The sequence below is a fragment of the Aethalodelphis obliquidens genome, unplaced genomic scaffold (assembly GCF_003676395.1).
Source record: "Aethalodelphis obliquidens isolate GAN/ISIS:26980383/991018 unplaced genomic scaffold, ASM367639v1 scaffold37, whole genome shotgun sequence".
In the NCBI taxonomy this organism is placed as follows: domain Eukaryota; kingdom Metazoa; phylum Chordata; class Mammalia; order Artiodactyla; family Delphinidae; genus Aethalodelphis; species Aethalodelphis obliquidens.
Window position 1 is genome coordinate 15,746,033 of NW_020837981.1, and position 27,847 is coordinate 15,773,879.

General features: G+C 38.9%; 1 protein-coding gene and 1 non-coding gene across 2 annotated transcripts in view; both read left to right on the forward strand.

Moving 5' to 3' along the window:
• Positions 1 to 137: 137 nt before the first annotated feature.
• Positions 138 to 27,847, forward strand: part of DNA2 (DNA replication helicase/nuclease 2) — a 49,718-nt gene continuing 22,008 nt past the window's right edge. The window contains exons 1-8 of the mRNA XM_027130083.1: positions 138 to 385; positions 1,831 to 2,016; positions 3,181 to 3,364; positions 5,899 to 6,044; positions 14,516 to 14,647; positions 21,632 to 21,851; positions 25,667 to 25,784; positions 27,295 to 27,460. Of these exons, the coding sequence (XP_026985884.1) occupies positions 210 to 385; positions 1,831 to 2,016; positions 3,181 to 3,364; positions 5,899 to 6,044; positions 14,516 to 14,647; positions 21,632 to 21,851; positions 25,667 to 25,784; positions 27,295 to 27,460 (1,328 nt within the window). The 5' untranslated portion in view covers positions 138 to 209. The remainder of the gene's footprint in view (positions 386 to 1,830; positions 2,017 to 3,180; positions 3,365 to 5,898; positions 6,045 to 14,515; positions 14,648 to 21,631; positions 21,852 to 25,666; positions 25,785 to 27,294; positions 27,461 to 27,847) is intronic.
• Positions 17,128 to 17,234, forward strand: LOC113632688 (U6 spliceosomal RNA). Its single transcript, XR_003437926.1, has one exon. It is a non-coding gene; the product is annotated as a U6 spliceosomal RNA (small nuclear RNA).

Below are 27,847 nucleotides of genomic sequence, written 5' to 3' on the forward strand. Positions count from 1 at the left end.
ATGGGTCGGCGTGTCGAGAGAGAGGGAGGGAGGGGAAGGGGGAGGGGGAGAGACAGAGAGAGACAGAGGAGCCGGAGCATTTAGTCTGGGCCAGATTACGAAGACTCCACGTTTTCCAAACTCTAAGGCAAAGGAGCAAAAGCGCCTCACGCGCAGGGCGCCGGAGGAATTGCCCGCGCAGGTCACTTGGGACCTCGGCTGGTCGGCGCATGCGCGCGGCTCCACGCGGTCTCGCGGTCCTTTTCCCCCCGTGTGTTGCTCCGGGTTCCCCTGAATTCACCTGGCGGCAGTTTGAGGTCTCTGCGGTCGGGATGGAACAGGTGGACGAACTGGAGCTGCTAATGGAGAAGAGTTTCGGAGATAACGCTGCGCAGCCGGCGGAGCTGTGAGCGGAGCGGGGGGAGGGTCTGGGAACAAAGCGGGAGATTTGAAAAGCAGGGAGCGGGAGAGGCCGCACCCGCGCCTCCGCGGACCGGGGCTGGGGCAGAGTAACCAGGCTCAAGTCCCGGGGCGCCCGACGAGCCTCCGGAACTGGGGTCTGTTTCCCAGGGTTCTCTTTGGGGCCAAGCCCGGGCCAGGGCTTGAATACTCTCCCTCACCCAGCAGTTCATTCTTAATCTTGATATCACCACTTTCCTGAATTTGGGGAGTCCTAGCCAACTTAAATGTCTTCATAAAACGAAATTGCAACTGCTAGACGCTTTTCTTCATGTTTAATTGGAGAAAGTTATCCCGGGGAGAAATCTATACCCTCAGAGCGGCTTAAATGGTCGGGGAAATTGACCCGCAAGCATAGTGTAGAATTGTCAGTAGTAATGATATTGAGGCTAATTATTGTTGACGGATCTTTGCGCTTTGAGTTGTGATCAGCAGTACCTTTTGGGAGATCCTTAAAGCGTCCCAGCTGACCTTGGGAAATTCATGGCCTGAGGCTACGTGGGTAGGTGAATGAGGAATATAACCTAGGTGGGTTACAAAGGTTGGGTGACAAAGACAGTTTTAGGGTAAAGTTTTAGGGTAATAACTGGAGAGATAATGACTTTGGACTGTCACTGATAAAGACTGCAGTCAAACTGGAAAGATTTAAGAGGGAATTAATGTTTTCTAGAGGAGAGATTAGAGTATTTTGCAGTTTTCAGGCGGCTAGGGTCAGTGGCTAAAAGAATTGTGAAATCGACTTGCCCATTATAAATAAGAAATTTCTGAGTTACTCTATGAAGGAATGGTTAAGATGACAGGTATTAATCTTGCTTTCTCTACAAAGCATAGGCTAGTTGATCCCCAATGAGGTTTTATAGAATGATTTCCTGCATTAAATAGTAGGTTGGACTAGGTGATTTCTAAGTACTCTCCTAATTGAAAGATTAATATAATAATGAAGCTCACAGTAGGACTTCCAGCAAACCACCCACACTATATTTTTCCATAACAAACATGTTTTATTTACAAAAAGATAGTGTCCTAGACATTTCCTTTCACTTGTACTTTGGGAAGGTTTGCACCAGTGGTAGGAATTTGTGTCTAATATTTTTCAATTTACCATTCGTCCTCATAATCATAGATGTCCCAAAGAGCTCCTCATAGAGCTTATATTTGGAAAAATCCATATCATAAGTATGTTTTAAATGGCATTGCTTCTGGGAAGTTTTTATAATAGGAATTCTGCTATGCCCTTGCTCTCTCTTTACCTCTTTTAGCCAATGGTCTTGTGATAAGCTTACTGGAAGAAACAAACCTAGAAAACTAGAAGGTAGGTTTGTAGATAAAAGAGATTGGATGGCTTCTTATTTAATGCTTGTGCTACAGTAGTTTTGTATGTGTATGCTTTAGATTTCAGAAGAAGAAGGTGGAAGCTTCCTTTTCTAAAGCAGTTCTGAGCCGAGGAATGGATAACCGGTACCTGGTATTAGCAGTCAATATTGTACAGAATGAAGAAGGAAACCATGAAAAGCACCTAATCATCACTGCTTCGCAGTCACTAGAATGTAAAGAACTGTGTATCCTTAGGAATGACTGGTAATTTTTGTGTGACTTTGGGCGTTCATCTGGCAGAGTCTTAAGGGTGCCGTCTTACAAACTATCACATGGGCTTGTGTGGCTGTTGCAATAATTTAGTTGTTAATAAAGAGAGTAGATATGAACCTGAATTAATTTTGCATAAGGATTGTGCCTATTACAGTAGCATCTCAAGTCCCTTTTTCCAAAACTTTTATTGTCATTTGAAAATCAAGTACAAGGGGATTTATTAAATCACTACTTCCTATTTCCCAGTGCTTTCTGGGACTGCAGCTTAAACCTCATTTAGTTCTCACTAAGAGGAAAACTAATCACAGCATAAGAACATCCTTAGGGCTTCCCTGGTGGCACAGTGGTTGAGAGTCTGCCTGCCGATGCAGGGGACACAGGTTCGTGCCCCGGTCCGGGAAGATCCCACATGCCGCGGAGCGGCTGGGCCCGTGAGCCATGGCCGCTGAGCCTGCGTGTCCGGAGCCTGTGCTCTGCAACAGGAGAGGCCACGACAGTGAGAGGCCTGTGTACTGCAAAGAACATCCTTAGACTCTAGCTGTTGCTTCTCAAGCAGTGTGTGGTATGTGAGGGGTGAAGGGGAGATGCAGAGAAGGTGGAGGTCTAACTCTGTCTAGGCTGCAAGTTGGATGGTTTGAACTCGATAAATATGATTTTGTTCTTGGTACATTGTGTTTGGCTTCATGCCTCAAGGCTTATAGAAGCTGTAGGTATAAGTCTTAAGAATGAGAGATTATTAGAACAGCCTCATCCATAATTGAAGCTATACACTGTTAATAATTTGATAGCTTTTGCAGTAGATAATGCAAGACCCAGAAATTTAGAAATACTTATTGCTTTACATAAGATATCCAGTTGTTTATTTTTAAAAAATATTTATTTATTTGGCTGCGCTGGGTCTTAGCTGCGGCACATGGGATGTTCGTTGCTGTGTGCGGGCTCTTAGTTGCGGTATGCGGGATCTAGTTCCCTGACCAGGAATCGAACCCGGGCCCCCTGCATTGGAAGCACGGAGTCTTAACCACTGGTCCACCAGAGAGGTCCCTCCAGTTATTATTTATTTATTTTTTTCCTCCAGTTATTTTTGAAGCCTCCTTAATATGTTTAAATGTAGGAATCTAAACTATGTATACTTTAATTTTGCTTTATTTTTAGGTGCTCTGTACCAGTAGAGCCAGGGGACATCATTCATTTAGAGGGAGACTGCATATCCGATACTTGGATAATAGATGAAGATTTTGGATATTTGATTCTGTATCCAGACATGCTGATTTCTGGCACAAGCATAGCCAGTAGTATTCGATGCATCAGAAGAGCTGTCCTGAGTGAAACATTTAAGGTGAACAATATTAACAGCCAGTGTTTCCACAGGGTCTTAAGAGTTCACAGACCACTTTTACACTCTTACTTAATCCTCCCAACAATCCTGTGAAGTAGATGGTATTAATCAGCTGCATTTTACTGATTGGGAAAATCAGGAAGTTAAGTGACTTGCCCAAAATTACTGTAGCTAGTAAGTGGCAGTGTTGGGATTCAAGGCCAGGTGCCCTAAGATCCTTTGAATCTTATTCAACATTTTGTCAAATAATTAATTCTAATAATAATATAAATTTCAGTGATAAAAATTTTAATTTAATATATCTGGGCATTTCCAAACTTGGCTTCATGTGATTCCCAGTGAACTAAAAGTAAATGTGAGAGTCTCTTTTAAAAACATTATTATGGAAAGTTTCAAACATATGCAAAGAGATGATTATAATAAACTCCCATGTACCCATTTTGCTGTTCCCAGACATTGTATTATTTTGCAACTAAATGAAAGCTGAGGATTTAAAAATATATATAAACACAGTATCTTTATCATACACAATAAAATGAACAGTAATTCCTTAAATTAATCTAATAGTTTTATCTCTAATGTCTTTTATCAAATTTTTTTTTATTCAGTTCGTTTGTTAGCATCAATATCCAAACAATATTATGTTTGGTTGATATGTCTCATAGTTTCTTTTAATCTAAATTCTGCCTTACACCCACTCCCTTTGTTTCAATGCCATTTCTTTTTTATTTTTTGGTTGCACTGCACGGCTTATGGGATCTTAGTTCTCTGACAAGGGATTGAACCCAGGCCCTCAGCAGTGAGAACACGGAGTCCTAACCACTGGACCGCCAGGGAATTCCCAATGCCATTTATTTTTGAAGAACGTGAGTTTTATTTGTTAAGTTTCCTCTTCCTCCCAGGGTATTCTTTTAATTATACAATTAGTCTCTGTGCCTGTAGAAAACCAAAAAACAGCTAAGGGCTTCCCTGGTGGCGCAGTGATTAGGAATCTGCCTGCCAATGCAGGGGACAGGGGTCTAGAGCCCGTGCTCCACAACAAGAGAAGCCACCACAATGAGAAGCCTGCTCACCACAATGAAGAGTAGCCCCCTCTCACTGCAACTAGAGAAATCCCGTGCATAGCAATGAAGACCCAATGCAGCCAAAAAAAAAAAAAAAAAACAAACAAATGCAGCTAAGCAAGAAGAATAAAAGAAGGAAAAATACCCAAGTAGATTTTCTAATCGTCTGTAGTTATCACTTATTTATAGTTTTTTTAAAAAAATCACCTTTTTTCTTCAATTGTGGGGATACTATTAACTTCTCTTTTAACCACATATTATAAAGCAGACCTGAATATTAATATTTTAAAAACCTTATTTTGAAATAATTTTAGACTCACATAGAACTTAACAAAAATAGTACAGAGAGTTCCCTGTAAATTAATTTTTAAAATTCCTGATGGGTGTCTTGTGGACTTTTTCTTTTTTTTTTGATAGTTTCAAGGGGATGGTCCAGGCTAATAAAAGAGTTAATTGAAAACTACTGTTTCTTTTTGAGTGGTGAGAGTTTGTCAAAAATCTCTGCTGGGGACTTCCCTCGTGGCACAGTGGTTAAGAATCCACCTGCCAATGCAAGGGACACGGGTTCGAGCCCTCGTCCGAGCGGATCCCACATGCTGCGGAGCAACTAAGCCAGTGTGTCACAACTACTGAGCCTGCGCTCTAGAGCCCGCGAGCCACAGCTTCTGAAGCCTGTGCACCTGGAGCCCGTGCTCTGCAACAAGAGAAGCCTCTGCAATGAGGAGCGCATGTACCACAACGAAGAGTAGCCCCCGCTCGCCTCAACTAGGGAAAGCCCACGCGCAGCAACGAAGACCCGACACAGCCAAAAATAGATAAATAAATTTAAAAAAATAAATTTTCAAATAAATTTGAAAAAAAAAAATCTCTGTAGAGAGTTCCCTGGCGGTCCAGTGGTTAGGACTCAGTGCTTTAACTGCTGGGGCCTGGGTTCAGTCCCTGGTTGGGGAACTAAGATCCCACAGGTGTGTGGGGCAGCCAAAAAAAAAAAAATCTCTGCTGTAAGTTTGTTTCATGTTTTGAGTATTTTACTCACATGACTTTATGATCTATGCGTTTATTGACTTTTGTATGTGGGTTCATTATAAAGTGAAATTAGAGATGAATATGTTAAATATTTGAGACCACATTGAACTTTTTCATATAAGTTGTTTTAATTTTTTTCAAAATGGAAATATACTGATTTGAAAATAATAACTTGTAAAATAATTCAGGTAATTCTAAATTGAAGAAAGTGAAAGTCACCTATAATTTCACTCACCAGAAAAATAAATTGTTTCATATTTTGGCATTTGTCTCACCAGTGTTATACTTTGGTTATACTTTGTGTACTTTGGTGGTTCAATAGGTGGTTCAATAGGTACTTTGTGTACTTTGGTGGTTCAATAGGTTAGGTAATAAATGTACGATCACATCTGTTGATACGTTGTGAAATAAGATATTTGTATGATTTTTGTGTTTCTTTGGTAGAGCTCTGATCCAGCCACACGCCAAATGCTGATTGGTACCATTCTCCATGAAGTATTTCAAAAAGCAATAAGTGATAGTTTTGCCCCAGGAAAGCTACAAGAACTTGCTTTTCAAACTGTTCAAGAAATAAGGCATCTGAAGGAAATGTAAGTAGTTACGAGAGGAACTATAGATACAGTTTTGTTATATAACTTCTTTCCTAGCATCTATAAGGTTTTTGGCTATTAGACTATTAAATATAAATCAGTATAATACTAGAATGCAGATTTCAGGGCTGTAGTATCCCACTGCAATTCTGCGAAGAGCTTCTGAAATTGCAGAACAGGAATTCTTTGGCTAAAAATACCTAAATATTCTCTATATGCATAATAGACTCCACAGCTGCACTCAGAGAGTGTGAACTTTTTGTTTTACTTCTAGAAACAGTGTGACATCCTGAAAATTGTATGGGGCTGGGAGTCAGATGAACCTCCTTTCAAATTCTAGCTTTGCCAATTTTATGATTGAACTAGTTACTGAAAGATTCTGGAAAGGGTGATAATACCTGTTTGGCAGACTTTTTGTGACAATGGAGATAATGTATGTAAACCCACAAATGGCTAGTCATTGGCGTTTTATGAGTGGCTACCTGCAGAGGGATTGGCATATTCTCTATTTCTTTCTTGACTCCTACTGCAGTCCATCTTTTTTTCACAGAAATTTTTTTATTAGTGGTGATTTTGCTTTCCAGACTAGTTGATACAAACCTACTTTTCCCAGATATAATTCTACATTTCACTGTGTAAATGAGAAAAATGTGTTCCATAATTCTACACTTATTTACTAATGACGTACAATCTATTGTCTTAAAAACATTTTAGAACCCTGCCCTATGTCAGGCACTGTGTTAAGTGCTTTGTAGCTATCTTATATAATCTGATAGCAACCTGTTATAAAGGAAGAAATGGAAGCACAGAGAAGTTGTCACTTGGTTACAACCACACACAGCATGGCTTTCAGAATATGACTAGATATAATAAAGTTTTTGCTTAAGAGTTCTACTTATTGCTTTAGTTGCCACTTTGGTTTTCAAATTAAAAAAATTTTTTGTCACACCCTAACCAGGATCTGTTGTGTACTGTATGGATCATTGCCCTGAAACAAAACACATCAAAACTTAGTGCCTTAAAATGACAAACATCTGGCCTTCCCTGGTGGCCCAGTGGTTGACAGTCTGCCTGCCGATGCAGGGGACACGGGTTCGTGCCCGGGTCCGGGAAGATCCCACATGCTGCGGAGCGGCTGGGCCCGTGAGCCATGGCCATTGGGCCTGCGCGTCCGGAGCCTGTGCTCCGCAACGGGAGGGGCCACAACAGTGAGAGGCCCGCGTACCGCAAAAAAAAAAAGAAAAAAAAAATGACAAACATCTAATCTGTTATCTCATAGTTTTTGTCAGTCAGGAATTTGGAAGTAGTTCAGCTGGGTGGCTCAGGCTCAGGGTCTCCCATGTGAGCTGCATCTGAAGGCATGACCGGGCAGGAGCATCTGCTTCCGTGATGACTCACTCACACGTCTGTTGTGGGGAGGACTCATTTCCTAGCTGGCTGTTGGCAGGAGGCCTCAGTTTCTTGCCACGTGGGCTTCTCTAGGGGGCTGGCTGATGTGTCCTGGGACACAATCTGCTTCCTTCAGATTGAAGGGTCCAAGAAAGAGAGCAGGAAGCCACAGTGCCTTTTATAACCTAGTCTCTGATTGCTATGATGTCACTTCTGCTTTTTTTATTCATTAAGTACTCATTACTAAGTCTAGCTCTCCCTTAACGGTAGGGGAATTAGGTGCCATCTTTTGAACGGGGTGTCAAAGGATTTGTGGACATATTTTAAACCACGACAGGTATTCAGGTATCAGGTAACCTGATCAGTCCAGAACCCAACGTGAATATAAGTATGAAAGAAAACAAGGATTTTGAGCAGCCTTGCTCAGAATTCATGTCCTTGTATTAAACCTTGTGCATGTTACGTAATGGAATGTCTCTTATGCCCTCAGCATCTGTTATTTTTCATTAATATCTAACAGTCTTATCTGGTTTCGAAGATGCGGGAGAAAGGTACCTTCATAGTCATTAGGAGAGCTTATAGCTTCATTACTGTATAGGAAAGGAGAAACTTTTTTTTTTTTTTTTTTTTGCGGTACGCGGGCCTCTCACCGCTGCGGCCTCTTCCGTCGCGGAGCACAGGGCCATGGCCCACGGGCCCAGCCGCTCCGCAGCACGCGGGATCCTCCTGGACCGGGGCACGAACCCGCGCCCCCTGCATTGGCAGGTGGACTCCCAACCACTGCTCCACCAGGGAAGCCCAGGAAAGGAGAAACTTTTAAAAAATATAAGAACTATGAAGATCAGAATTTTGGTTTTTTTGGTTTTGGTTTTTTTGGCCGCACAGCGCGGCTTGAGGAAACTTAGTTCCCTGACCAGGGATCGAACCCATGCCCCCTGCAGTGGAAGCACAGAGTCTTAACCACTGGACCACCAGGGAAGTCCCTTTAATTAATTTTTATTGGAGTATAGTTGCTTTACAGTGTTGTGTAAGGAATGTATTCTTAGCAGATCCTTGGGTATCACTGAATTATATGTTTTTTGAAGTATAGTTGATTTACAACGTTGTGTTAATTTCTGGTGTATAGCAAAGTGATTCAGTTATTTATACATATACATACATACATATTCTTTTTTTTTTTTTCGGTATGCGGGCCTCTCACTGTTGTGGCCTCTCCCGTTGCGGAGCACAGGCTCTGGACGCGCAGGCTCAGCGGCCATGGCTCACGGGCCCAGCCGCTCTGCGGCATGTGGGATCTTCCCGGACCGGGGCACGAACCTGTGTCCCCTGCATCGGCAGGTGGACTCTCAACCACTGCGCCACCAGGGAAGCCCCCATATATATTCTTTTTTTAAAAAAATTAATTAACTAATTAATTTTTATTTTTGGCTGCGTTGGGTCTTCCTTGCTGCACGTGGGCTTTCTCTAGTTGCAGTGAGCGGGGGCTCTAGGCACGCAGGCTTCAGTAGTTGTGGCACGTGGGCTCAGTAGTTATGGCTCACGGGCTCTAGAGTACAGGCTCAGTAGTTGTGGCACACGGGCTTAGTTGCTCTGTGGCATGTGGGATCTTCCCAGACCAGGGCTGGAACCTGTGTCCCCTGCATTGGCAGGCGGATTCTTAACCACTGAGCCACCAGGGAAGTCCCTATATATTCTTTTTCATATTCTTTTCCATTATGGTTTATTACAGGATATTGAATAGAGTTCCCTGTGCTGTACAGTAGGACCTTGTTTATCTATTTTATATATAGTAGTTTGTATCTGCTAAATCCAAACTTCTAATTTATCCCCGCCCCCCCTGCCCCCCCTTCCCCTTTGGTAGTCATAAGTTTGTTTTCTATGTTTGTCTCTGTTTTCTAAATAAGTTCATTTCTATCATATTTAGATTCCACATATAAGTGATACCATATGATAGTTGTCTCTCTCTGACTTCACTTAGTATGGTAATCTCTCTCCACCCATTTTGCTGCATTATTATTTTTTTATCATTATATCCTAAGTCATTAAGGGGAAATATGTTTCATTTCAGTTATGAAAATACTAATTCTCTCATGAATCTTGCCCAACCCTGTTCAAAAGGATACTTTTTAAAATTCCCAGAGCCTAAAAATAACAGATCCAAAGTTCTTTCCTGCCCTCTCTCATAGGCCCTTCTACTTTATTACAGATCTTAGAACAGATTTTTACCTGTTCATGCTCTGTCCTCTCATTATATCTATAAAAGTCTAGGCTTGAAGATGCCAAACCTTAAGTATCTCTATAGTCTCAGGAAAGAACAGGTGGTTACATGTCATTTTGCGGTTATTTGGCTCGAAATTAAAAAGGCAGAATTCAAATGCAGAAGACTTTAAATAACCAGTGTGGACTGGTTTGGAAACTTAGAAGAGTCCTGGTCTGTAAAAAGTAAAACACTAGGAAGAATCTGCCTAAGGAGATGGTGACAGTGAAGAATGGTTCCAGGATGGTTTGCGAAGGTTATTTACGAAAAAGATTACCCAGTTGTGCAGGTTTTGTTTTTTAATAGTAAATTATTATTTCTAAATAGCTTATAAATTCACATACAGCATGTGTTGTTGTAATAGTACAAGAGGGTATACAATGATAGTAAGTCCTTTCTACCCCTGCATCCCTGGTCAGTCACTACCTAGCTCCAGAGGCAACTTCTGTTATCAGTTTCTTGTATGTCCTTCCACAGAGATTTCAAATATTTACATGTGATTGTGTGTGTGATTATTTATGTTTATATATTATTTGTTATATAAATGGTAGCATACCATACACATTATTGTATATAAATATTAAATCTTGGGAGTTCCCTGGCGGTCCAGTGGTTAGGATTCAGTGCTTTCACTGCTATGGACTCGGGTTCAATCCCTGGTCAATGAATTAAGATTCTACAAGTTGGGCAGCGTGGCCAAAAAAAAAAACTTGGTGATTATTCCATATTAGTACTGATTGAGCTATCTCATTTTTAATTAAGAGTGGCAAAATGTTTCATTGTATGGATGTACAGTAATTTATTTAAGAGCCCCTGGCATTTCAGTCTTTGCTTTTATTAGCAACACTATAATAAATACCTTTGTACATTTTAATTTTAATAGCTGTGCAGGCATATATCTGGGCTCAATACTTAGAAGTGGAATTGTTGGACCAGAGGATATTTACATTTAAACATTTAAAAAATCTTTTTAAAAAAAATTTTTATTGAAGCATAGTTGATTTACAGTGTTGTATTATTTTCTGCTGTACAGCAGAGTGACTCAGTTATACATATATATATATATATTTATATCCTTTTCCATTATGGTTTATCACAGGATATCGAATATATGGTTTATCACAGTTGGACCTTGTTGTTTATCCTTTTTTTTTTTTTTTTTTCTTTTTTTTGCGGTACGCGGGCCTCTCCCATTGTGGAGCACAGGCTCCGGATGCGCAGGCTCAGCGGCCATGGCTCACGGGCCCAGCCGCTCGGCGGCATGTGGGATCCTCCCGGACTGGGGCACGAATCCATGTCCCCTGCATCGGCAGGCGGACTCTCAACCACTGCGCCACCAGGGAAGCCCTGTTTATCCATTTCATGAGAGCTTACGTCAACCTCCCACTCCATCCTTCCCCCAACCCGCTCCCCTTGGCAACCACAAGTCTATTCTCTATGTCTGTGAGTTTGTTTCTGTTTCGTAGATAGGTTCATTTATGTCATGATTTAGATTCCACATATAAGCGATATCATATGGCATTTTTCTTTCTCGTTCTCATTTACCTTTCTTAGAATGATAATCTCTAGTTGCATCCATGTTGCCGCAAATGGCATTATTTCATTCTTTTTTATGGCTGAGTAGTATTCCATTGTATATATGTACCACGTCTTTATCCATTCATCTGTCGATGGACATTTAGGTTGTTTTCATGTCTTGGCTATTGTGAGTAGTGCTGCTATGAGCATAGGGGTGTATCTTTTTGTTAACAAATCTTTTTATTTGAAAATAATTTTAAATTTAGAGAAAAGTTGCAAGAGTAGTACAAAGAACATCCATACACTGTTTACTCAGATTTACCTGCTGTGTGTGTTTTTCTAAACCGCTTGAGATTAAGCTGTATATGTGTTATTTTGACCTTTAAATACTTAAATGTGTATTTCCTAAGAATAAGGATTTTCTCTTATGTAACCACAGAACAGTTTTCAACTTCAGGAAATTTAACATTGTTATAATACTTGTGTCTGATCTACTGTGCACATTTCAGTTTTGTCCAGTAATGTTCTTCATAGCATTTTTTTCCCTCCAGGACAGGATCCGGTCTGGGTACATTTAAAGTTTTGATATATATTGTCAAATTGCTCTATGTAGACATTGTCCTGTTTCTTTCTTCCATTCATTGTTTTCCAGTTTTGTTGAGATATCATTGACATATAACATTGTATTAGTTTAAGGTATACAACTTAATGATTTAATATGTGTGTATATTGCAGAATTCATTTTGCATTTCTATAGGCAATATATGGGTCCTTGTTTCCCCCACGTCCTCACCTATATCATCTTTCATCCACTCTAAGTTTCCCAGATTTCAAACAGCCTTTTTCAGACAAACACCCTTTGCCTTATGTGGACTGATTGTGTTTCTGTAGGTCATTCGGGGCACTTTGGTGTCAGTAATTGCTCCCTGGTTTGAGATTCTTCAGCTTTGCCTTCAACCTGAAGTTGCTTTTGTGGTCAGGCCAAGCAATCTTGGCAGAGCTAGGATTGCTAATTTTGTCTTCCCTGCTGAACTGGCTCTCCCAGAGGACTGGTAGGGCTCTGCTTTCTTAGTTCTGGTAAGCCAGAGGTAGCAGAAACCTAGGAAAGTAGGAGCTTATTAAATTTGGTATTAGAAATGTTACAGAGTTATTATATGGTAAATTTGTAGCGTTTTGGAGTCTCAGATTTTGATGAATATGTTATTGAATATTGTGCTATCTTCAGAAGGAGAGAAAAATGGTAAGTTGTGTTTTTTGAAAGGAGTTTGCAGACTGTTGGAGGCTATACCAGTACTCAGGTGAACTCAGGCCTGCAGGGAGAAAATTATGGCAGTAAATTATTAAAACACAGTGTAGAAGGGAGCATAGGGGTTAAGAACTTAGGTTCCCAAGCTAGAGCTGTGTGTCCTTTGGAAGTAACTTCTGAGCTTCAGTTTCCTTAGCTCTAAAGTGGGGTGACAATAATAGTATCTCATAGAGATATAATGAGGGTTGAAAGTGTTCATGTTAAGCACCTAGAATAGTACCTGGCCTAGAGTCAGCATTATATGAGTATTCACTGTTATTATCTTCATACCTTATTGAGTTCTTATCATAAGCCAAGTATTAATACTTTACGTAGGCTGTTTTATTTAATCATCAAACTAACTGTGTGGTAGTTATCAACTCACCTTACAGATGAGGAAACTGAGGCTCAGCTAACAGTGAATCGCCCAAAGTTACACATCTAATAAAGAGTTAGGATTCAAACCTAGGTGTGATCTGACAGAAACACGTGTGCTCTTAACACCCCAGAGTAGTTATTAAGATTGTGATGCTTAAACATGCAGAAGGAGCTGGGAGAACTATCCTGGGAAGGGGACAGCAGGTTTCAAAATTTTTTGGTCTCAGGACCATGTTACACTAAAAAAATTATTGAGGACCCTGAGGAGCTTTTGTTTATGTGGGTTATATCTATAGATAATTACTGTACTAGAAATGAAAACTGAGACAGTTTTAAAATGTTTATTGGTTAATTTGAAAATAACAATAACAATCCATTCCATGTTAATATAAATAACAGTCTAATGAAAAATAACTGTTTCTGAAAAAAAATGTAATGATACAAGTGGCATTGTTTTACATTTTTGCAGATGTTTTAATTTTATGACTTAATACATATTGACACCTGTATATATAAAATAGATAACTAATAAGGACCTACTATACAGCACAGGGAACTCTCCTCAATACTCTGTAATGGCCTATATGGGAAAAGAATCTAGAAAGAGTGGATATATGTAAACGTGTAACTGATTCACTTTGCTGTACACCTGAGACTAACACAACATTGTAAATCAACTATACTCCAATTAAAAAAAAAGACATCTGGTTTCTTATATCTGCTTCTTCATTCTCTATATTGCTATATTGTATGTGTGTATGTGGACTCAGAAATCTCCACTGTGTACTCATGAGAAAACAAGAGCAAAAAAGGCAAATAATGTTGTAGTATTATTATGACATAGTTTTGACCTTATGGGCACCCTGAAAAACTGAGACTAGATTCTGGTAGTCTTTGCTGACTTCTGACTTAAGAAGTTAACATTCCTATAAATCGTCCTTTAATTCGGTAAGGCTGATGTGACTTTTCTGTTCCTACAGTCTTTTTTCCTCTTTTACTTTTCTACTTTCCATTGCTGGGTTTCAGGAGCAACATCTTCTACGGTTTCTTTTTTATCACAAAAGTGTAGCTGGGACCTATTAGACCTGAGATGATAGGAGTTGGAGCAGATCTGAAATTTGATGTCATGTCACTGTTATTTGGATTTTTTGTGTGTGGTAAAATACACATAGCATTAAAAATCACAATCTTAACCACTTTTAAGGGTACAGTTAAGTGGCATTAAGTACATTGACATTGTTGTGCAAACATTACCATCCTCCACCTCCAGAACTTTTTTTATCTTCCCAGACTGAAACTTTATATCCATTAAACAACTCCCCCCTTCCCTCGGTCCCTGGCAGTCACCATTCTTTCTGTCTCTATGAATTTGACTATTCTAGGTACCTCACGTAAGCGGTCATGCAGTATTTGTCCTTTTGTTGTTGGCTTATTTAGTCTAATGTCCTCAAGGTTCATTTATGTTGTAGCAAGTATCAGAATTTCCTTCCTTTCCAAGGCTGAATAATATTCCATTGTATATATCAAATTTTATTTATCCGTTCATTAGTTGATGGGCACTTGGGTTGCTTATTTGAATGTTTTTTTCCTTGTTTACTTTTTTCATATTTAAGCTTTCATATTTAATATCTCTTACTTTGGTAGGTACCGCCTAAATCTGAATCAAGATGAAATAAAACAAGAAGTAGAGGAGTATCTTCCTTCATTTTCTAAATGGGCTGGAGATTTCATGCATAAACATACTTCAACTGACTTCCCTCAGATGCAGCTCTCTCTGTAAGAAACCCATTTTGTTTATATGGTGTTCATATCTTTAGACCAGGATCTTATTCAAGATGTTGAATTAAAGCTTTTTAGAGGTCAAATTATGACTAGCCTTTTTGTTTGCTTACTTTATAAGTTACAGTCCTGAGTATAATTCTTGGACAAAAAAAATAATCTAGTGAATAGAAAATTCTATTTTCACTATAGTAAAATTTATAATTTTTGGATGTAGGTATAGTTTTTTAATAAAATCTTCAGTTTATAAATATATGGGAGGGCTGTCCTAATTTCATATATATTTCTCTGTGTTACTATCATATATGGACTGTCTCATGTGTTGATTACCATGGATTTGTGCTGTATGTTTATTTATTTTTATTTATTTTTAATAAATTTATTTATTTATTTATTTTTGGCTGTGTTGGGTCTTCGTTGCTGTGCGTGGGTTTTCTCACGTGGGTTTTGCAGTGAGCGGGGACTACTTTTCGTTGTGGTGTGTGGGCTTCTCATTGTCGTGGCTTCTCTTGTTGCAGAGCATGGGCTCTAGGCACACAGGCTTCAGTAGTTGTGGCACGTGGGCTCAGTAGTTGTGGCGCACGGGCTTAGTTGCTCCGCAGCATATGGAATCTTCCAGGGCCAGGGCTCGAACTTGTGTCTCCTGCATTGGCAGGTGGATTCTTAACCACTGAACCACCAGGGAAGCCCTGTGCTGTATGTTTAAATAGTGTGTTTAGGCATTCAATACTGTTTGGCATTTGGTTTGTTTTTTACCTTTTTTCCCCTTAAAGTAGCATTGATACAAATTTGTAGGTCATCCTTTTTTTTCCCCCCATTATTTGCCCATTCAGCAAATATTTATTAAGTGCCTAATATGTGCCAAGTAATGTTCTAGGTGCTGGGATCACAGTAGCAAAAAATAAAAAAAAAAAGCAACTGACTTTATGGTGCTTCTGTACTACTGAACAAGTAAACAGCAGGGTGCCAGATTGTGATAAGTGCAGTGTAGAACAATGGGGAGGATAAGAAAGAGGAGTTGGAGGGACATGTTATTTCCCAAGAGTGGTCATGAAAGGCCTCTGTATATAAGGTGACATTGAGCAGGAGCCTGAAGGAAGTGAAGGAGGCAGCCATGCAGCTGTTTCCAGGAAGAGCACTCAGGTAAAAGCCCTGTGGCTAACGCACTCCTACGGTGTGGGTGGAGCAGAGTGAGGTGGAACAGGAGAAGCAGCTGTCCTGGGGCCTCATAAGCCTTACAGGATATTGGCTGCCATTCTGAGTCCATGACCACGTGTAATCTGGCTACCATGGGAAGCCATTGCAGGGTTTGTACAGAGGTTTTTGATCTGATTTCTTTCTTTTTTTTTTTTTTAAACAGGCAACATTTTCTTTTTCTTTAAGTAGTCATAACTTCCTTTATATCAATATTCTTATCTTTTTCTCAATATTCTCAGTATTTTATCTTGTGACATTTTGTGATCTGAACTTGTTTTAAGATTTGTGAATCAGAAATCTTGGGAACAGTCAGGTCTTTGTGCCAGTGTGTTTTCTCAAGTTCAAAGGACACACTGAGCCTGGATGTGAATCCCAGTTTTGCCACAATTTGTCTGTGCAACTTTAGTCAAGTTCCTTATTCTCTCTGTGCTACTTTCTATATTGATCTGATTTACTTTTGAAAGAATCAATCTTTTAAGACTATGCTATATGGTAAGGGCAGAGGTAGAGACACCAATTTGGAGGTTCTTGCAGGAATCCAGGCAAGAGTTGGTGGTGGCTTAGACCAGAGTGAGGGTTGTGGAAGTGATGAGAATCAGTTGGATTACGGTCAGATTTTCAACGTAGTGCTGATAGGTTTTGGTGCAGGGTGTGAGGGAAAAAAAAGTCAGTGGTGATTTCAGGGGAGAAAATGTGATGAGAATGGAGTCAAGAGAGAATGGTAGAGGAGGATTTGGAGGCAGGGAATGTAGACTACTATATTGACAGGTTGTTCTATGAAAGGGTATGTAGAAATGGAATGGCTTATGTGGGGTTAAGAGAGCTTTGTTGTTGTTTTGAAGATGGGAGGTATAACATGTTTATATGCCAGTGAGAAGAATTCCATAGAGACGGTAACATTAACACTTGGAAGAGATGGGAGGAGTCTTAGAGCTGTGTCATTGAGTAAAAGAGAGGGATTAGAGTACACAAGTGGAGGGGTGGACCTTACGGGGACAGTTATTTCTGTGCATTAAAACCTCATAACTGGACTACTTCATCCAAGGTACTTGGAAAATTTACAACCTTTTGCATATTGCTAGAATTCTTTGAGAATTTTTTAAGTCATTTTAGAAAGTTGCTAGCAATGTTTAAATGTCCTGTGTCTGCCGGTAAGATTTTATTTATTTTATTATTATAATTATTTATAATTGAGTATATTCGTAGAGTTGTACAACCATCACCACAATCAGTTTGCCAATAGGACTCTGATATATCTATTTTTAAAATACTTAGTGGTTGTGCTCGTTGTGGCAGCACATGCAGTAAAATTGGAACGATACAGAGAAGATTAGCATGGCCCCTGCACAAAGATGACACACAAATTCGTGAAGCGTTCCATATTTTTAAAAAGAATACATATATATCTATAAGTATATCACTTTGCTGTACACCTGAAACTTACACAACACTGTAAATCAACTATACTTCAATAAAAAAAAAACTTAGTGGTTAAAAAAAACCAAAGCTTATCTTGCTGTTAGAATTGGGTTTATTTATCATATTTTTTACTTCTGTTGTGGTCATAAATTTACCACCAGGTCCTTACTCTAAAAAAATGCTAGAGTAAATTGGTTAAAGTTTCTTGTAGTGTTTTTTAAATAAATTTATAAGTGCTTTGTTCTTTGTTATTTCTTTGGAGCAGATTGCTATGTCTGGTATAGGGGGTGGATCTTGGTGCATTAGTTGTCATTGTGATAATCTGCTAACTGTTTATTAAGTAGTCATTCTTTTCCTGGTTCCTTGCTTTGTTTTATAATATTTCTGTCATTCTGGTCTCTTGATTTTCTGTAATAATAACAAACTGAATTTTGTTTTCCATTGTTCCTAATTCTTTCTTTTTTTTAACATTTTGCTTAGCAATATTCTTTATATATATATATATATATGAGTTAATTAATTTATTTGTTTTTGGCTGTGTTGGGTCTTTGTTCTTGAGTGCAGGCTTTCTCTAGTTGCGGTGAGCAGGGGCTACTCTTCATTGCGGCGCGTGGGCTTCTCATTGTCATGGCTTCTTTTGTTGTGGAGCACGGGCTCTAGGCGCACAGGTTACTGTAGTTGTGGCACGTGGGCTCAGTAGTTGTGGCTTTTGGGCTCTAGAGCTCAGGCTCAGTAGTTGTGGCTCACGGGCTTAGTTGCTCCGCGGCATGTGGGATCCTCCCGGACCAGGGCTCGACCGTGTACCCTGCAGTGGCAGGTGGATTCTAACCACTGCGCCACCAGGGAAGTCCCCCTAATTATTTCTTTATCCTTGTTTACCTTCCCTCCCTACCTTTCTTTCCTCCCTTATTATTTCTTTTGGTCATTTAAATTTGCTTGAGATTTAAAATTGTGGTGGATATCCATTTCTGTGGTTGTTTTATCTTTTTTTTTTTTTTTGTCTTGCCCATGGCTTGTGGGATCTTAGTTCCCCAACCAGGGATTGAACCCAGGGCCATAGCAATGAATGCGCCAAGTCCTTACCACTGGACCGCCAGGGAATTCCTTATGGTTGTTTTAGATACTAGCTTTTCTTTCACTGTTGTTTTAGCATTTCGTTTGCATGTTTTTTTCTTTTGGCTAAAATTTGCTTATTGTTTTTGCAGAGTTAATAAGCTGCCATATTCTCACAGACTTATGGACTTATCTATTCAGCAAAATGTATTACATGCTGCATCTGTGCCCAGGATTGTTCTAGGTGTTACAGGGAGACTAAAACCCTCCAGGAACTCGGTGTATTGGTGGTAGTTGAAAATGTAGAAGTGGAGGGGATTGCTGAGAGAGAATAGCAATCTGCTGAGGGCAGCAGAAGAGGCATAGAACCCTGGGAGGTTACCTTGTATAAGGACAGAGGGAGAGAGTGGAATCCGTCGAAGGAGGCTTGGAGTGGACCAGCAAGGGATTTGGTAGCTTGGAAGAAGTTATCATGGAAGCCTAGGAGAGTTTGGGATTCAGAATCATCTTTGACCTGAAGGGGATTTTTGAGATTTCAGTCTTAGATTTCCAGTAAGGAAATTGAGGTCCAGTGAGGTGGTGTGACTTGTCCAGGTTTTATGTGAAAAACCGGTGGTCAAGCAGAGTCTAGAACAAGGAATTTCTTGATTCTCAGCTTGGTGTTCTCACCTCCGTAGCTTGGTGTAAGACTCTTCTTTGTTTCAGTTATTTCTGATGGGGTTTTATGTGTCTGTCTGTGAAGGAGGCGCTTCTCTGTACTTTACTTTGCATCATTTCCCCAGCAGTCTATAGCTAGTCTTTAAAAGAAACAACAAAACTTTAGACTTTAGAGCAGAGAATGAGACCTTTAAAAGCCATTTCAAGACAGAACCTTTCTTACCCATAAGTAGTAAATGTGTATTTTCTTAATCTTCATGACCTCTTATATTCTCTATCAGGTGACTCTCAAAGGAGTTTTATAGCATTATGTTGATGAAAAGCATAGAAGTTAAATTGAAGTACCTGTCATTTGTTCTACAGATCTAAGACTAAAACCACATTACTTCTTTTTCTAGGGGAAAGAATAGTAATAGTAATAGTAAAAGTTTCATTACCTATCTTCTAAGTATACATGTGACATATTTAATAAAGTTTGCTTTATTTCATATACGTATATTTACATACATGTCATGATCAGATAACATCCATCAGAGAAAACAGATTAATATTTAAGAAATTTCTGATAAGTTGTGGCTTCCCTGAATTCCTCTATTGTCCTCTTCAAAGATTGCAGAAAGGACTTCCCTGGTGGCGCAGTGGTTGAGAGTCCGCCTGCCGATGCAGGGGACACAGGTTCGTGCCCTGGTCCGGGAGGATCCCGCATGCCGCGGAGCGGCTGGGCCTGTGGGCTGTGGCCGCTGGGCCTGCGCGTCTGGAGCCTGTGCTCCGCAACAGGAGAGGCCACAACAGTGAGAGGCCCGCGTACCGCAAAAAAAAAAAAAACAAGATTGCAGAAGTATACGTATATTCCTGGAGATTATATTTGAAGCATCCTGAAAAGGTTTTTAAAAAATTACCAAAGATAGCATTCTTCCTCTTAGAAAATATTCTCATTTGTTAAGAAATAGATGCTGATCTAAATAACATGAAATTAGCAAAACAAGTCAACTAAATCATGTATTCTGACAGCCAGAATTCTTATACTTTTTGAATCTTGATTTTTAAATGATATAAAATGTTTTATTACTAGAAAATTTATCCTTTTCATTTAAGATTTACATTACATTTAGTATTTTATATGGCTTTGAGTATAAAATAGGATTAATAAATAAAAGACTGTTCCTATCTGACCTTTCTTCTGCAGAATAACTTACTGCTTTGAAAATGAGTAAATCTTAGATAAGAGAAGTGCAAGAGGCTTTAAAAGTTATTTTCATCTCTTCTAATTCCTTTGACATTCATAAATTCCTTTTTTCCTCCTTCCTGTGCTCTTGGCTTATTTAACAGGTAAGATACTAAAATCAGAACCTCTTTTGTAATATAAAACAACAATGTTGAGTACTTAGTGTTAAATATTGATAGTGGCAGAGCTGGATTCATTTAATGATTAAGTAAAGGATATAATGAGTAAGTGCAGGAGCACCTGAGCTTCTCTGAGGGCTGTCGTGGGGTTGAGGGTAGGGATGAAGCGCTGGGTGATCAGGGCCCACACAGCATAGATGGTGGGGAGAGACAGCTCGTTCTTACTCAGGTTAATATGGTGTTACATGGAAAAACACATCCCTTGTTACTGAGGGTGCAACCACGTGCAAGCCATTATATGTTAATCTGTGTAATAATTGTACATCAGAATGTTCAGACTGTCATAGTGGCTCCAGCAGTCCAAGGAGTGAGACTTTTGCGTTGTAATATAGATAGACTTGAGGAAATAAAGGCCTGAGTTAGGAAGATTATTGTGGGAATGAACTGAAAGCGACAGACGATAAATATTAAGAAAATTTAAATTATATGAGTTAGCAGCCACAAAAAGGAATGAAATTGGGTCATTTGTAGAGACGTGGATGGACCTAGAAAGTGTCATACAGAGTGAAGTAAGAGAAAAACAAATGTCGTATAGTAACGCATATATGTGGAATCTAGAAAAATGGTACAGATGATCTTATATGCAAAGCATAAATAGAGACACAGACGTAGAGAACAAATGTATGGACACCAAGGGGGAAAGGGGTGGGGTGGGAGGAATTGGGAGACTGGGATTAACACATATACAGTATTGATACTATGTATAAAATAGACAACTGATGGGAACATACTGTATAGCACAGGGAACTCCACCTAATGCACTGTGGTAGCCTAAATGGGAAGGAAGTCCAAAAGGGAGGGGATATCTCTCTGTATGTATATGGCTGATTTATTTTGTTGTGCAGTGGAGGCTAACACAGAATTGTAAAGCAACGATACTCCAATAAAAATAATAAATAAATAAATGATGAGTTAGAACTGATAGGATTCAAACTTGCCTGTGCATCAGAATCACTTGGAGAGTTTGTTAAACAAATTCTGGGCCTCACCTGTTGGTCTGGAATGGGGCCTGAGAATTTGCATTTATGACACATTCCCTGGGTGGTGCTGATGCTACTCATCCAGGAAGCATACTTTGAGAATCACTGCCATAAATGTCTGTAGACTCCTTCCCATCCCCACATTCCGTGCATGCAGTAGAGAGTCAATGCCAGCATATAAGAAATGAGCTAAGTGTTCTAATTCCATTCAATTAAATATTTTAGTTAAATATTTCTAATTAATTAAATATCTTTGTGTTTTGTTTTTTAGGCCAAGTGATGGTAGTGATGGTAATTCAACATGTAATATCGAAGTTATAAACTCACTGGATATTGAAGAAAGCATTTGGTCTCCTAGGTTTGGATTGAAGGGCAAAATAGATGTTACAGTTGGCGTGAAGATACATAGAGGATGTAAAACGAAATATAAGATAATGCCACTGGAACTTAAAACTGGCAAAGAATCAAATTCTATTGAACACCGTAGTCAGGTATAAATATTAATAAGAAAATTATGAGTGTGTAATATATTTAAATTTTTTGAATATGTTTGAAAAGTAGTCGCTTTATATATTTTGATTCAATTCAGGTGATTTTTAATTTAACCCAGCATTTCCTAAACCTAATTTACCACAGAGCTAGTGTTTTCATGTAACATCTACATAGGATACTCTTTAGGAAACAGCAGTGTCAATTTATTCTTTTACTTCTGACCTTTAATCCAATGATGTTGATTTTTTTAAAAAAAAATGTCCCATTGTTCTTTTACAATTTTATTTTATTTTATTTTTTTGCGGTACGCAGGCCTCTCACTGTTTTGGCCTCTCCCGTTGCGGAGCACAGGCTCCGGACGCACGGGGTCAGCGGCCATGGCTCACGGGCCCAGCCGCTCCATGGCATGTGGGATCTTCCCGGACCGGGGCATGGATCCGTGTCCCCTGCATCGGCAGGTGGACCCTCAACCACTGCGCCACCAGGGAAGCCCCATTGTTCTTTTTTTAAAAAAAATATTTATTTATTTATTTTGGCTGCGCCGGGTCTTAGTTGCGGCAGGTGGGATCTTCGTTACAGCATGTTTAGTTGCGGCATGAGGGCTTCCTAGTTGTGGCATGTACGTGGCATCTAGTTCCCCGACCAGGGATTGAACCTGGGCCCCCTTTGTTGGGAGCGCGGAGTCTTGCCCATTGGACCACCAGGGAAGTCCCAATATATTGATTTTTATTTAAAATGAAATATAGAACTGTATCTTACCATTAAGTTAAATTCAAGTTTTCTTAATCATCTTCTCCTTGGTAAATATGTCTTCTGTTGTCCTTCAAAATGACCTGAAATTTATATTAATTATAGTGAGTTAACAAATCAAAGTAACTAACATAAAGTTCTATTTTTTCTAATTATTTCCATTCCCTCTGCCAACCTCCACATTGGCAGTCTATGGTATGTTCTAGACACTTTTTTTTTTTAATTTATTTTATTTTATTTTGGCTGTACTTGTGGCACATGGGATCTTAGTTCCCCCACCAGGGATCGAACCCGAGCCCCCTGCAGTGGAAGCGTGGAGTCTCAACCACTGGACCACAAGGGAAGTCCCCTAGACACTTTTAAATAAGCAAAGATAAAACTAAAAGTAGTAACATTATTGTATTTTTATGGTATAATAAGTATTAAAGGAACAAATAATATAACAAATAACATAGCATTTGTAATATAACTTAAACTTCCTTTTGCCCATGGAATTTTCACATTTTATTTCAGCAGATTTTATGTAAAATAGGTTCAGATTCAAAGTACTGAATTGTATAATCAGGGATTAACAAGATCTTCCCTTATTAAATCTTTCTTGCTATTCTTAATTGTGTACCAAGCACCAAAGGTTCTCACAAAAGCTTTTCCATTTGGGAATGAAAAATAGGGTAACCTTGTTGTTTCACCTATCATTGGGTTTTACAGATACTGGAGGTAGAGGAAAAATTAGGCTTCCCCTATCAGAAGACTTGAATTTTTCACTTTGGTAAAACAGAAATGGCTGAAATTATGAACAAAGACTTGGCTAGATTAAAGCCTTCTTGTGAAAGGAAAATCATGTCTAGATAGAAGAAAAGCTATTTTTAAAAAATTTTTATTTATTTTTTAAATTTATTTATTTTTGGCTGTGTTGGGTCTTCGTTGCTGCACGTGGGCCTTCTCTAGTTGCATCGACGGGCTTCTCATTGTGGTGGCTTCTCTTGTTGTGGAGCACGGGCTCTAGGCGCGCAGGCTTCAGTAATTGTGGTGCATGGGCTCAATAGCTGTGGCTCGCGGGCCCTAGAGTGCAGGCTCAGTAGTTGTAGGGCCCGGGCTTAGTTGCTCTGCAGCATGTGGGATCTTCCCGGACCAGGGCTCGAACCTGTGTCGCCTGCATTGGCAGGTGGATTCTTAACCTCTGCACCACCAGGGAAGCCCAAGAAAAGCTATTTTGAAGTCAAAGATTTGAAGAAATGTGTTTTGTGTACGTGAGGCTGAAAATTTTTACTTGTGTTTTTAAGGACAAGTTTGTTTGAAATCACTTCTGAATGTTAAAAGGAAGAGAAATACAAAAGCATTTCAGCATCTAAAGTGGTCTAGATTTAAAGACCTTTCTTCTAAGGCCACTGCTCTAAATTGTAGTGCCTTCAAGGCAAAGAATATTACTGTATTTAATTTTGTTCAGTTGGAACTTTTATCTTTGCAAGAATAGAAGCTGGAAGAAGAACTTTTAAGAATACAGTGGTGTTTATCATATTTAAAAACAGGAAAAATGATTTGGACAAGGCTCAAACAAATATATTAAAGTGCATATTGCATATTCATTGAGTAAGAAACAAAGAGACATTGAAAGAATAATTATAGTAATTCATTGAGATATATACATAGATAGATAGGTAAATAGATAGATAGATATTGTGGATGAGGAAAGACATAGATCTCCCCTTTTAGGAATTTTTTTTTTCTTCAAATTAAAACTTTAATGAATATAATTACTAGTGCATAAGCAAAAGAATATTAAATCCAGGTATAATTTTTCATTAAAGGTTTTAAATCACTTCCTTTTTTGTTATGTATATATATATTTTTTAACATCTTTATTGGAGTATAATTGCTTTACATTGTTGTGTTAGTTTCTGCTGTATAACAAAGTGAATCAGCTATATGTATACATATACCTTTTAGGAGATTTGACTTCTCACTTTGGTAATACAGAAAAAGTTTATGTTATAAACTAACTTTAGTTAAGGAAGATCTTTATTTTATAAATGGATTGTATTCTAAAAATTCATTTCTAAGTCAGTAATGTGACATTAGAAACATTTTCTTGTTTTTTTTTTTTTTGGCCGTGCTGCACGGCATGTGGGATCTGTGTTCCCTGATCAGGGATCAAACCGGTGCTCCTTGCATTGGGAGTGTGGAGTCTTAACCAGTGGACCACCAGGGAAGTCCCCCTGAAACACATTTTCTAAAGGAAAAATATTATATGGAGCTGTGATCTCTAAACCAGCTCACAGAAACCTATTTCACTTGTGATATAGTTGGATTATAACAGTGTTGTAAAATTGCAGTCCGGCTTCCTTTTATCATAATATGAAGGGAATTTCATTTCAGATATTTTTTCCTTTTAATAAGTCCCAGAAGCAGAATCCTCTTCCTTCTGCCTCAGTTCCCGTGAAGGGAAAAACTTAACATAGATGGACCATTAGTTTGGGTTGACTCCCTTGGTCCACAGCCCCAAGGCTTCACCCTGTCATTTATGAGTTCATTTTAATTTTTAAAAGTTTTATTTGGTTACTTATGCTGTATCAGGCAACACAAATGGAGTGCTTATAAGAAGACATCCCAAAACATGCTACATAGGCTCAAATGTTGCTGCTAAGGTGTTTCCATGAACTAAAGGAGCTATTTCTAACTTGTCTTAGATGGTTTCTCTGAAGAGCGCCACATAAACTTAAAGCACTTAATGCTCCCTCCTGCTCTGGAAAAAAACCCAGTAAACTGTTAGTAGAGTTAGTCTCATTTAGTTGTCACAGTAACTATGACATAAATAATATGCATTTTAGTGTTTAATCCACTCATTTTAAACAGGGAAAATACTGTCTGAAGACAACTTCAAAATGGAAAACATAGCTTGATTAATTGTATTACCTTTACTAAATTTGGATCATGTTATTTTCAAAATGGAAATAGCTTGATTCACCTTTTGATTTTAAAATTACAATATGTATTGATTGTAAAACATGTATGTAAATATAGAAAGTTAAAGTTTTATTTGATGAAATATACCATGTTTTCACAGCTTGTTCTGTACACACTGCTAAGCCAAGAGAGGAGAGCTGATCCAGAGGCTGGCCTGCTCCTCTACCTGAAGACCGGCCAGATGTACCCTGTACCTGCCAACCATCTCGATAAAAGAGGTAGAGCTGTTTTCTCTCAATTTTACTTCTCTGGGTTTTGTTGGTTGGTTTTTTCCTTCAATTTTTGGTGACACACGTTTATACCTGACAATCACTCACTGCCATCGCTAGGCCTAAAACAGGTTGTAATTGGTAAGTTGTGGTGCTTTTTTAAAAAAAAGAATTTTAGGGAACTCCCTGGTGATCTAGTGGTTAGAACTCCCCGCTTGCACTGCTGAGGGCCTGGGTTCCATCCCTCGTCGGGGAACTGGGATCCTGCAAGCCGTGCGGCGTGGCCAAAAAAAAAAAAAAAAAAAAAAGAATTTGAACAATATACTGTATAGTTGAAAACACTATTAACCTTTTTACTATATAAGTTCATTTAGGTCATATTTTAGATTCCACAATAAGTGATATCATACGGTATTGGTCTTTCTTTGTCTGACTCACTTCACTTAGTATGATAACTTCTAGGTCCATCCATGTTGCTGCAAATGGCATTATTTCATTCTTTTTTTACGGCTGAGTAGTATTCGATGGATGTGTGTGTGTGTGTGTGTGTGTGTGTGTGTGTGTGTGTGTATGTGTGTGTATGTATCACATCTTCTTTAATTTTATTTATTTTTGGCTGTGTTGGGTCTCCGTTGCTGTGTGCGGGCTTTCTCTAGTTGCGGCGAGCGGGGGCTACTGTTTGTTGTGGTGTGCGGGCTTCTCATTGCGGTGGCTTCTCTTGTTGTGGAGCATGGGCTCTAGGCACGCGGGCTTCAGTAGTTGTGGCACACAGGCTCAGTAGTTGTTGCTTGTGGGCTCTAGAGTGCAGGCTCAGTAGTTGTGGTGCACGGGCTTAGTTGCTCCGCAGCATGTGGGATCTTCCCGGACCAGGGTGTCCCATGTATTGGCAGGCGGATTCTTAACCACTGCGCCACCAGGGAAGCCCCACATCTTCTTTATGTAGTCATCTGTCAATGGACGTTTAGTTTGGGATTAGCAGATGCAAAGTATTATATATAGAATGGATAAACAATAAGGTCCTACTGTATGGCACGTGGAACTATATTCAGTATCCTGTGGTAAACCATAATGGAAAAGAATATGAAAAAGAATGTATATATATGTATAACTGAATCATTTTGCTGTACAGTGGAAATTAACACAACATTGTAAATCAACTATACATTAAAAAATAAATTAAAAATATTTTACTATATAAAACTTTATTTTAAACTTGCTGTCTTACATTCAAGACACTCTAGATAGCTGTATTTGTCCTTAGCATTCAGCCAGTAAAACACCAGCTTCACAATATTTACTACTTATGAGATTCATGGTTATTCAAAGAACTTATCAAGTGAACAAAAATTGAAGGAAATATACCAAAATGTTATCAGTGGTTATTTTAGTATAGTGGGAAATATGAATGTTGTTCTTTCCTTTTTTATGTTTTTTAATCTGAAAGTTATATATAATGGAAAAGATGTATAATAAACTTTACTTAATTCTTAAAAAACACCCATCCTTTTTTCCCTCATAGAATTATTAAGGCTAAGAAACCAGATGGCATTCTCTTTGTTTCATCGTATTAACAAATCTGCTACTGGAGAGGAGAAGACAAAGCTTGCTCCTTTGCCACAAATAATTGAGGAACAGCAAACCTGTAAATATTGCTCACAGATGGGCAACTGTGCTCTTTATAGCAGGTAAACACACTGTCTTCCAAAAGTATTAATTCCAGTTAAGTAAGTATTCAACTCAGAATGATTTTACATTGTTGTCTGGTCTGGCATTGATGGTTTCATTTTGGTTATTTAAAACAAAGGGAATAGAAAAAAAAAAAACCAAGCACAGCTAGTTCATATTATATAACAAGCCTCTTTCCTTGGAGAGGTAGAATGCTTTTAAAACTTTTTCTAAAAGTGAATATTTTAATCTTGCTGCATATAGTTCCTGGGGAAATGAAATAATTGTAGAACTTATGGAACCTATTTAAGAAAGATGTAGTATAGGCATTGTTAATACAGCTTTTCTTAAATGATATTTCAAGAAATCTTCCCTTTCTTAGTTGATATTTTAATTTCAAACCTTTT